Source organism: Impatiens glandulifera, chromosome 6 (assembly GCF_907164915.1).
Source record: "Impatiens glandulifera chromosome 6, dImpGla2.1, whole genome shotgun sequence".
NCBI classification, from domain to species: domain Eukaryota; kingdom Viridiplantae; phylum Streptophyta; class Magnoliopsida; order Ericales; family Balsaminaceae; genus Impatiens; species Impatiens glandulifera.
Window position 1 is genome coordinate 5,727,447 of NC_061867.1, and position 12,149 is coordinate 5,739,595.

Consider the following 12,149-nt stretch of genomic DNA (forward strand, 5'->3'; position numbering starts at 1 on the left):
TCTATTCTATTCTCTTACTCTAAAACTTTTTTTTTATATTTTTTTATTTCATTATAATAAAATTTAATTTTTTTAACAAATAAAAATATTTATTTAAAAGTACAAATTTAAAAAATGTAACTCTTCATTATATTTTATTTTAATATAATGTGTTAAAAAAATTATAATATAAATATATTATATATTTAAACATAATTTTCTCTAAATATAAGCTCAATCTTTTTTTTTCTCCATTCTCTCCATCATATTGTTTAATTATAATCTTAACAATATTTTTAGATTCAATTTTTTTTAATATTTTTTATATAATTTTATTTAATTATTATTATTATAATAATAAAATTTAATAATTTTTTAACAAACAAAAATATTAAGATAAAAATTTCTTCCTTTTATTTATATTTATTATTTAAAATAATATAATATTAAATATTATATAAATGAGTATAGAGAAGAATATTTTTTTTTTAATAATATTATATATTTTCTTAATTTTATAATAATTAAAAAGATTAATAAATTAAACAATACATATAAAAAAAAAAAAAAAAAAAAAAGACAAAAATGTATTGACAAAAATAGACTATTGAAAAATTTAGACAGAAATGTATAGAAACTAGTGTATTCATATAAGTAAGTTGAATCAATCATTTAACCCTTTTGTGTTTTCCCAAATATTTTGTGTTTTCCCAAATATTTTGTGTTGTACGGACACTGGACGCCCTACTATCCATTTCTCTGCCGATCATCATCTTTTTCTTGCAGAAGAGGCAAAATGTTCAAATCTGAGCTTAACCAGCTATGTCAACGTAATCTATGGGGACTTCCCGAATATTCCAACTCAAAAGACGGCCCGGATCATGATCCGTGCTTCAATTCCGTAGTTATCGTCAACGGCGTTAGCTTTCAGTCCCCAAATATCTGTCGAACTGTTAAAGCAGCTCAGAATTGCGCCGCCGAGCTTGCTTTCAATCACTTTTCTGGATCCTCCTCCTCCAAGGACACTTCTTCCGCTAGCCATCCTCTGCCTTCCGTAACACTTACTCAAGGTTAATTTTGCAGCTTTATTCCTTGCTTGTTAAACCCTCATTGTCATTTTGGTTTTAACAATTCTGTCAATAGATTTATATCTTCTTACTTTTGTTCTTGATATGAGTTTTATTATGCTCTGTATCTGAAAGAGAATGATTAGTTTCTCTGGTTCCATTGGTTGATTAATGGAGTACGATTTGTAATTCTGATTGGAATTGTAACACATGGGGATGATCTCATTTCTTACACTGTGTGTGCCTGATTGGATATTCATCTGATTTTTGATATCCTCATGTGTTTCACATTTACTGTTATCTGATGTTACAATCTGATATTTTGTTGCAAATCCAAGTCACTCATAAACTTACTTGGATTTGAGAGGGAGTTACTGTAATGATTGAATTGAACTCCTGCAAAAAATTGTTTGAAGGGTTTTCTTAAAATCTACACAATAATACTATATATCATAAGTTCTAGTCATAGCTTGTCTTTGTTGTTGTTTCATTAGAGTGAGCTTTAACAAGCTAAATGAATAATGCTATAAATTTTTTATGGTCATATTAGCATTATCTTTATGATTTCTTCATTATTGTTTTTGCACTACTCTCTGCTTTACAAAATGGATTTGAAACATTATCTTTACATTGACTGACAGGAAATGTGATGCAACGTCCTCTTACTCCTGTTGAAGTGAAAGACAACAAGAACACTCCAGGTAATTGAATTCTTGTCTTTTTTTTTATAGAAATTTGCAGCTTGTTTACATGTACGAGTGGGATTCTCTAGTTGATACTTGCGCTAGGGATATGTGATAATTTATTCAAACTGTTTAATGTTCATTGTTGGTCATAAATTCACCTTTTTAGTGTAAAAGTTTATGAAAATTGTTTGTTGGTTGGGAACATTGTGTAGAATGTAAAAGCCTGTATTTCTTAATCTAGTAGTAAACCTGTTGTCATTCTTCAATACATTTCTTCATTCATCATTGTTTTTCTTGCTAATGCAGTTTTGTCAGCAATTCTTATTTCAGATTCAACTAATTGCTTGACTGCATCTCACAATAATGTGATTTATTTAAATATTTTGATGGTCGTATTAGCATTATCTTTATGATTTTTCATTATTGTTTTTGCACTACTCCCTGCTTTACAAAATGGATTTGAAGCATTATCTTTACATTGACTGACAGGAAATGTTATGCAACGTCCTCTTACCCCTGTTGGAGTGAAAGACAACAAGAACACTCCAGGTTATTGAATTCTTGTCTTTTCTTATAGAAATTTGCAGCTTGTTTACATGTACGAGTGGTATTCTCTAGTTGATATTTGTGCTTGGGATATGTGATGATTTATTCAAACTGTTTAATGCTCACTGTTGAACATAAATTCACCTTTTTAGTGTAAAAGTTTATGAAAATTGTTTGTTGGTTGGGAACATTGTGTAGAATGTCAAAGCCTGTATTTTTTAATTTAGTAGTAAACCTGTTGTCATTCTTCAATACATTTCTTCATTCATCATTGTTTTTCTTGCTAATGGAGTTTTGTCAACAATTCTTATTTCAGATTCAACTAATGCTTGACTGCATCTCATTCTTATTTTGATTACAGCCGGACAACATATGTATAAGAGTCGGCTACAAAAATATGCGCAAAAGAGAAACATGGGTTTTCCTGTATATTCATTTGAGCGTCAAGGTCCTTCACATATTAGTCAGTTCAAGTGTAAAGTTACTGTTGGTGGACAAACTTATGAGGATCCAATGTTTTATTTCACCCTCAAAGAAGCTGAAAATGCTGCAGCCAAAATTGCTTGGGAACAAGTTTCACCCAATGAAGATCAGGAGGTTATTCCTATATCATTCAGTTTGCAACATTCTTGTCTTCTTTTAAGTTATTTTTCATATAATAATATTATGTGTAATTTACAGGATGAATCGGTTCTGTATAAAAATCTCTTACAAGAATTGGTTAAAAAAAGAGGCTTCATTCCATGTTATGAGACAAAAGGAACTGGTCCATCTCACATTCCTGTTTTTGTCGCAACCGTGAAAGTAGGTGACAAAGTGTATCAAGGGCTACCTGCCACGAGCAAAAAACAGGCAGAGATGAGTGCAGCAAAGTCAGCCTTTGATTTTCTTAAAGATGGTAAGATATTGTTCTTACAAAAGTAATTGTATTCTTTATTGGCTGCAAAATAGTTGATTTCTGTAGCAAGTATGGGTCTTTTGTGGTTGTTGTTTATAGCTGTATAGTGAAATTTTGTGCTCCCTCTTGAAGTGTGAATGTGGTTCAGAAGTGTTACCAGGTTTGTTATGAAGTTGGAATGGGAGAAAAGGCTGCTAGATGGGTAAATCACCTAAATAACCTTAGATTGAAGTGATCCTGATTTATTTCATTATAGATTTATAATCTAAACCGCGAAAATCATATACAAACATATAATCCTGTAAAAACTTTGAATCCATAATAAGACTAGCTGTTTTTGTGAAGATGTTGAGTTTGAGGTCTTCCAAACCAATATTTATAATCCCTTTAGATTTTGTCTCTAATTGCAGGATGATATTTACAAAAAAAGGTTAGGCTATTTATATGGGTTGGGGACCCAACTCTAGGTGTCATTTTACAAAAAAAATAAAAAATAAAAATTAAATGTTCAATTTTTTTATTAATAGAGTTGTCACAAATGCGATTTCAAATAATGTCTATATTAAGTCTTGAACACATGTTCTGAATGTTGTTCGTTTATCAACTCAATCATCAATCCACATCGAATTAGTTAGTCCTTTAACAAATCTTACCATCACAAAATTATAAATGATATCTGAGTCTACACATATTTTCATTCCAATGCATGGACCATTTTTTTTTTTTTAAATCTACACATGTTTTAAACTTATTGTAGTTGTCCAATTAAACCCTCAAACATTATACTTTAGTAGATCACTTTAATTATATATTATCATACTATGAGTTCAAAATTTGTTCATACCAAAGACATTTGTAACAATATGGTCAATCAATTATATCAACATAGGATTTAAGGGACTTTTGTTACAGTCACAATAATAAATGACATTACATATATGTTCCATACTTATTATAGACATCCAATTAAACCCCTAATTTTTTTAATAATTGTTTTAATTGGGTTTAAACTTTATTATGATATCACATAATATACATTCAATAAACATATACTATATATGTACCTACATGCTAAATCCGTTCACATAATTGTTTTTTGGGAAATTACCTTATTTTGTAATCATAAAGAGCACCTTCCCCCACCCAGGGTCTCAGCTCCTAGCTCCTTCTGTAACAACGTGAGAGTAGATTAGCTTAAAAGCTCCTTGCCATACGGATTCTGCGCATCAATTTCTTGTGTCTCGCTTTGAAAGACAGAATGATATCGAATGATTAAAAGTCTCGCACGATCGCTCGAAGAAAGAAAATCTGTATTTCGGTCTAACTCGATTTTAAGACTAGTTTCCTTATTAATGCTACATTTGTCTAGCTCCCTGAATATAAATGTTCTGAATTATTTCCTGAAAGGAAAATCTCCAACCATTTGCAACTTGTTGATGTTGATATTTGAATTCCAACAGAACCACTACATTTAACTGAACACCGCCAGCAGAATGGTTGCACCAAGGACAGTCTGCAACGTGGTATTGATGCACAGTCTACTCGTTTGGATTTCATCATATAAAGTGTGCATTGTTATGCAATGACCCTATTTTGATTATATTCTGCCATTCCTTATATTACTGTTTTCTAGCCTCCTGAATTAAAATGTTTTGATTTTTTCCTTAAAGGAAAATCTCCAACCATGTGCACTTTCTGATGTTAATATTTAAATCTTACAGGACCATTGCATTTAAATGAACAGCATCAGCAGATAGTTTGCACCAAGGAAGATCTGCCAATGGGTACGGATCTTATTGTTTGGAATTTTCATCATATAAAGTGTGCATTATTATGAAATGATCCTATTTCAATTCTATTCCGCTATTCCTAATTAATGCTACTGTTTTCTAGTTTATTGACATTTCCTTATAGAAAAATCTCCAACTATTTGCACTTATTGATGTTGATATTTAAATTCCAACAGGACCATTGCATTCATATGAAAAACATCAGCAGTATGGTTTCACCAAGGAAAATCTGCAAATGGGTAAGCAACTAAGCATAGATCTTCTCATTTGGGTATTTTCATCAAATAAAGAGTGCATTATTGAGAAATGACCCTATTTTGATTCTATTCTGCTGTTCCTTATTAATGCTACTGTTTTCTAGCTCCCTGAATATAAATGTTTTGAATTATTTCCTGAAAGGAAAATCTCCAACCATTTGCACTTGTTGATGTTGATATTTGAATTCCAACAGGACCACTGCATTTAACTGAACACCGCCAGCAGAATGGTTGCACCAAGGACAGTCTGCAATGTGGTATTGATGCACATATCTACTCGTTTGGATTTTCATCATATAAAGTGTGCATTGTTATGCAATGACCTGATATACCTTAAACTAGAATTAAATATATATCTTGAATTACATGAATAAAAAAACTAGAGTTTAGAACGAAAAGAAGATAAGAGAACAATTGAATTGATAGAGGAGAGATAGAACTCTAACAACTAGCGTGAATACAATGGGGGAAGAAGGAAGGAGATAGAGAGAAGTTGACATTGAGAGATTTTCGAATAATGTCTTATTTTCCTTCTTCCGATCCGATTCTCTTTCTTATATACTGTCATAATCCAATTTCTCAGCCAATTATTTTGCAGATCTGATTATCTTCTGTATATATCCGCCAGTGAGATAATCAATTTCCCAGCCAAATAATTATCCCTCTTTTTGGCTAACTGCCTTATTAATAATTATTTGTTTCTATTCAAATAGCTATCCTACCTTTTTTGGCTACTACCATATTAATAATTTTTTATTCCCAGTTTAGATTATTCTAGGGTTAGGAAACCTAACCCTAACAATCCCTTGTATCATGACCCTATTTTGATTCTATTATTTTATTCCTTATATTACTGTTTTCTAGCCCCCTGAATTAAAATGTTCTGATTTTTTCCTGAAACGAAATCTTCAACCATGTGCACTTGCTGATGTTAATAATTAAATTCCAACAGGACCATTGCGTTTAAATGATCAGCGTCATCAGAAAGTTCGCACAGAGGAAAATCTGCAAATGGGTATTGATGCACAGATCTTTTGTTTGGAATCATCATATAAAGTGTGCAATTATTATGAAATGACCCTATTTCAATTCTATTCTGCTATTCCTTATTGCTACTGTTTTCTAGTTTGTTGACATTTCCTTAAAGAAAAATCTCCAATCATTTGCACTTGTTGATGTTGATATTTAAATTCCAACAGGACCATTGCATTTAAATGAAAAACATCAGCAGAATGCTTTCACCAACACTTTATTTGATCATTCTGTTCCTTTGTCTTTGTTTCTCTTCTCCCTCCCATTCGTAATTCTCTAAACGCATCTTGCGTTTTACTTTCAATGAAAAGTTGACTTTTTTCAATAAACTAAGGAAATTCTGCAAATGGGTAATGCACATATCTTGTCGTTTGTGTCTTTTCATCAAATAAAGTGTGCATTATTACGAAATGACCCTATTTCGATTCTATTTTGCTATTCCTTATTAGTGCTACTGTTTTCTAGTTTATTGACATTTCCTTAAAGAAAAATCTCCAACCATTTGCACTTGTTGATGTTGATATTTAAATTCCAACAGGACCATTGCATTTAAATGAAAAACATCAGTAGAATGGTTTCACCAAGGAAATTCTGCAACACTTTATTTGATCATTCTGTTCCTTTGTCTTTGTTTCTCTTCTCCGTCCCATTCGTAATTTACTAAACGCATCTTGCGTTTTACTTTCAATGAAAAGTTTATCTTTTTCAATAAACCAAGGAAATTCTGCAAATGGGTAATGCACATATCTTGTCGTTTGTGTCTTTTCATCAAATAAAGTGTGCATTATTACGAAATGACCCTATTTCGATTCTATTTTTCTATTCCTTATTAATGCTACTGTTTTCTAGTTTATTGACATTTCCTTAAAGAAAAATCTCTAACCATTTGCACTTGCTGATGTTGATATTTAAATTCCAACAGGACCATTGCATTTAAATGAAAAACATCAGTAGAATGGTTTCACCAAGGAAATTCTGCAACACTTTATTTGATCATTCTGTTCCTTTGTCTTTGTTTCTCTTCTCCCTCCCATTCGTAATTCACTAAACGCATCTTGCGTTTTACTTTCAATGAAAAGTTGACCTTTTTCAATAAGGAAATTATGCAAATGGGTAATGCACATATCTTGTCGTTTGTGTCTTTTCAACAAATAAAGTGTGCATTATTACGAAATGACCCTATTTCGATTCTATTTTGCTATTCCTTATTAATGCTACTGTTTTCTAGTTTATTGACATTTCCTTAAAGAAAATCTCCAACCATTTGCACTTGTTGATGTTGATATTTAAATTCCAACAGGACCATTGCATTTAAATGAAAAACATCAGCAGAATGGTTTCACCAAGGAAATTCTGCAACACTTTATTTGATCATTCTGTTCCTTTGTCTTTGTTTCTCTTCTCCCTCCCATTCGTAATTCACTATACGCATCTTGCGTTTTACTTTCAATGAAAAGTTGACCTTTTTCAATAAGGAAATTCTGCAAATGGGTAATTCACATATCTTGTCGTTTGTGTCTTTTCATCAAATAAAGTGTGCATTATTACGAAATGACCCTATTTCGATTCTATTTTTCTATTCCTTATTAATGCTACTGTTTTCTAGTTTATTGACATTTTCTTAAAGAAAAATCTCCAACCATTTGCACTTGTTGATGTTGATATTTAAATTCCAACAGGACCATTGCATTTAAATGCAAAACATCAGCTGAATGGTTTCACCAAGGAAAATCTGCAAATGGGTAATTCACAGATCTTGTCGTTCGGGTCTTTTTATCAAATAAAGTGTTGCATTATTATGAAATGACCCTTGATTCTATTTTGCTATTCCTTATTAATGTTATTCTAGCTCCCTGAATATAAATGTTTTGAATTATCTTCCTGAAAGAAAAATCTCCAACCACGTGCACTTATTGATGTTAATATTTGAATTCCGACAGGACCATTGCATTTAATTGAAAAATCTCAGCAGAATGGTTGCACCAAGGAAACTCTGCAAATGGGTAATGCACAGATCTCGTCGTTTGGATTTTTCATCACTTATAATGTGCATTGTTATATGAAATGACTAATGTTCGTCCCCTCCTTTTACTTTTATAAAGCTACAAAAGTTCTGAACGAGCCAACTACCAAAACTGCTGGCTTTAGCTATCCTCCGCCCATGCCAACAGCAGTTAAAGATGGAAAAAGGCCAAGGAGCCCAACATCATGTGATAATGTGTATGTCTCTACACTTAAAACTTTTCCCCTTAGCTTGTTATACTACAAAATTCTTATAAAATAGAAAATTATAGTAATAGAGAATTGATAAAAGATGATTTAGAAGAACAGGGTAAGTAGCAATAAGGTCTTTGCCTTTCTGTTTTATATAATATTGAATAGATAGGTTACAATCAAAGTTTTGTTTTTATAGAGAATTATAACACACTTGTTTTGTTGTCAAATTGACAAAAAAATCAAACCAAATCACATTTTACACTAGAAGAGTTCAATTAAACTTTTTCTACCAAATTCAAACAAAATTACATTCTCATTTTGTTGCTATTTGGTTCTCCTTGTTGATCACATGACTTAATATCATTAATATTATGTGATTCTAATCTCAGACCTCTAGCTGGAGAGGATCAGATGACTGCAGATAATAGGACTCATCATATGATTTTGGTCTACCCAAGATCAAAGATGCCAAATTTGCGGGAAAACGACACTACTGTTTCCGTGCCTTATGCCCATGACAATTGGGTTGCTGTTAAGATGGAACACAAATCTCAAATCTAGTTTTCGATGACAATTGGGTTGCTGTTAAGATGGAACACAAATCTCAAATCTAGTTTTCTTTACTCCTAATGTTATACTCTGTGATAGATTATAACCTCCCTGTGAAACTTAAGCTATTGACTTGTGTAAACTTCTGTGTAATGTTTTCTTTCTATTTGGGAACATGTAGCTTAAACCTTAAATTTTAAACTCTCAAAACTTAAGCTAATGACAGTTAAGGTTTAATTGATAGCTAATATCATTATCTCTTGTTAGATTCTTAATTGAAATACATGATATGATATTGGTCTAGTGGAAATGGACCACAAAGTTATGGGTTCGATTCCCACTAGAAACGCTTTGAATGAAAGCGGAAAATCATGATTGTAGGGTACTATGTTAATTCTCTATAATTCAACACAAAAGACGTTTTCATGTCATTTGGTTGTGTTTTGATTTTCTTTTAAAATGTTGTTTTTTTTTACGTTTTAAAAAATGTTTTTTTCATTTAGAATGAATTATGCTTTGAAGATGAATAATTTCTTGTTATTTTCTTAATAATTTACCAAACCTAGCTGGTCCAACCATATAACGTTCATGTTCCATTTTGCCACACTAATAAATTCAAAGGAAGAGAAAATAGTCAATGTTTACGGTCTGAGTAATGTTGTTGGTTGGAAACTTAATGTTGTTGGTTGGACGGCTTTGTTTGGTTTCAATCTTAAATAACTCATAATTCAATCTTATACCTTTTTGTATGGATCAAATAATTTAAATATATGTATATATTTAAAATTATTACTAAATAACCCACTTTTTAATAAATTATTCTAACCTAGACTACAATTATCCAAATAATCCAAAACCATGAAGGCCCCATTTAATTGATATTTTACTCTATTTAAGATTCAACTTGATCTTCTATATTGGCTTAGCGCAAAATGTGGTGGATTCCTAGGTCTTCAGCCTCTCTAATGTCTTGGGTTAAGCCCATCAGATTACAAGTTTCGCTAGTCGAGTTAAATTGGTTGAATAAATAAAATATTCAACTTGTATCTTGTTACTGTTTGGGTAAATATTTGAGAAATAGTCTTTTAATATTTTCTATTTGTTTTGTTTGTTATAAATATATTTAAATTTATTTTGTAAAGTAGTTGAAGTGATTATGTAATCTAATTCAAGTAAAAAATAATCTATTTAAGAGACAAGTTGAGAAATAAAAAATCATAAAGACTAGGATTGTGATAATTTTCTAATAAAATAGTGAATAAATTGAATGATCAATTTTAGACTTTATTTTATATAAATATTATCTTTGAATAATTATTCAAATTATTTTATACATTATTATAATTTAAAAAAAAATAACATATAAAATTTTATTTTAATCATAAAATATTATAACAAAACTAATATTATTTTATTATTTATTTTGTTATTTTCTTTATAAACACAAAATAAAATGAATAAATTTTCATTTACAAAAAAAAACCCACAAAAATGATCATAATTAATTTTAGAATGGACCAAATTATAGAGATTTAAATTTATTTTAAAACATAAATATCTCCATAAGACCCGGCTTAAAGATGATATCACCATATTTGTTTTGGGTCAAATAAGTTAACGTTCAAACTGGACTTAATTATTATTTTTTTTTTTTACTTTTCCTAGTAATGACTGAGCTTCTTCGTCCACGTGAACTTTTTTTTTTTTTTTTTTTTTGTGACCAACCTTTTATTTATTTATTTATTCAGATTTAATATATGTATATATATAACTATTAAAACTGAGAACAAGACCTAAAGTGAATATTTTTAAATAATATAAAAGATATTAATAAAATAATGAATAAATAAATAATATTAAAATCAACTACAACAATTTTCATCAATTAATATAACAAGTTTATTTAAACTATATTACAAGATTTCTAACTATTTCTTGTTTCTCAAATCATCTATCATGTGACTTTTTATTTATTTAATCTGCATTAATAATAACTCATTATATATTTTAACACAAAAATATTATTATGACAGCTCAATTTAAAAAAGTCTTACTTAAATTAAATTTCATTATGAAATTAACATTAGTTTTTCTTTTTCTGAATAATTAACATTATAGTTGATATTTAACAATATTAATGCTAAATATTTATTATTTATTTGACATGATACAATATTTATTTCAATTAAATTTGAAAATAATAATTTGTTAAAATTTGCTTTAATTGTTTAAATTGTAAATATATTTGATACACGATTTAACCCCAAAACAAAACTAGGCAATAAAACTCTTTACATGTGAACTACCAAATTAAGATTTATTTTAGTTTATTTAAACATTATAAATTAATTTTTATTTTAGTCATATTTAATCTAAATAACCAACTTCTTATACTATTTAATATATTGATTCTCATCTTATTATTTGTAAATTAACTTTTTTTATGTAACTTTTATTTAAGTTAATACAAAAAACTTTTTTTAATAAAAATAAAAACACAATAATTTGATTTCTATATTACCATTGGGCAGTGTAGTAATTAATAAATTAAGCTAATGACTAGTTTGATTGTTTAATAAGGATTTTAGTCATGCTACTCCATCGTGTTTTGAAGATCATTAATTTGAATTGATCCTCAAACTCTATTGAAATATATTATTATTATTTTCGGTGTATTATCTAAAACGAGTAATTCGCAATCATTTTTTATAGCAAGATAAGGCATGCGTCGATTTTGAAGAACTCAATTATGCGATGTTTGGGAACCCTAATTTATATTGAAAACCGATATCCCAAGTTCTATTGGGGTTATATTCGATCTTTTTAAGTCATTCAAGGGTACATTTTATTTTATTAAAAAAAAATGCCATTAGTATTGTTTTATGCCATTAGTATTGTTTTTAATTACGTAATTGTTTCTCTAATGGAAATAATACACAAGTTATTAACACTACAAATTTGAATTATTGAAGTTTAATTTAAATTTAAGAAAACCATATTTAGATAGGCCCGTGACATAGTTAAATTGAATTGGAATATAATAGGAAACAACTATTTAACTTATAAAATAAAATAAGAAGCAAATTTGGTCAAGTAAGAAGAATGAAGAATATTAAAAATGACTTGGT

At 29.3% G+C, this 12,149-nt stretch overlaps 1 protein-coding gene across 7 annotated transcripts; it reads left to right on the top strand.

Annotated features, from left to right (window-relative positions):
* Positions 1-689: 689 nt before the first annotated feature.
* LOC124944111 (double-stranded RNA-binding protein 1-like) lies at positions 690-9,324 on the top strand. Of its 7 annotated transcripts, XM_047484578.1 has the most exons (14): positions 690-1,049; positions 1,688-1,747; positions 2,222-2,281; positions 2,640-2,875; positions 2,960-3,176; positions 4,637-4,699; positions 4,898-4,960; positions 5,143-5,205; positions 5,418-5,480; positions 6,176-6,238; positions 7,935-7,997; positions 8,196-8,258; positions 8,358-8,475; positions 8,862-9,324. In XM_047484578.1, exons 1-14 carry the CDS (start codon positions 776-778, stop codon positions 9,031-9,033), a joined length of 1,578 nt encoding a protein of 525 aa, XP_047340534.1. In that variant the 5' UTR covers positions 690-775; the 3' UTR covers positions 9,034-9,324. The 7 variants fall into 7 exon arrangements, with proteins under 7 accessions (XP_047340534.1, XP_047340537.1, XP_047340536.1 ...); XM_047484581.1 differs by lacking the exon at positions 6,176-6,238; XM_047484580.1 differs by lacking the exon at positions 4,637-4,699.
* Positions 9,325-12,149: the final 2,825 nt, after the last annotated feature.

What these genes read in the sequence shown, in the direction of transcription:
- LOC124944111 (XM_047484578.1), top strand. Translation starts at nt 776, where the DNA reads ATGTTCAAATCTGAGCTTAACCAGCTATGTCAACGTAATCTATGGGGA. An exon ending in AGACAACAAGAACACTCCAG is followed by an intron (nt 1,748 to 2,221) that starts GTAATTGAATTC and finishes ATTGACTGACAG; the next exon opens with GAAATGTTATGCAACGTCCT. An exon ending in CAAGGAAAATCTGCAAATGG is followed by an intron (nt 7,998 to 8,195) that starts GTAATTCACAGA and finishes GAATTCCGACAG; the next exon opens with GACCATTGCATTTAATTGAA.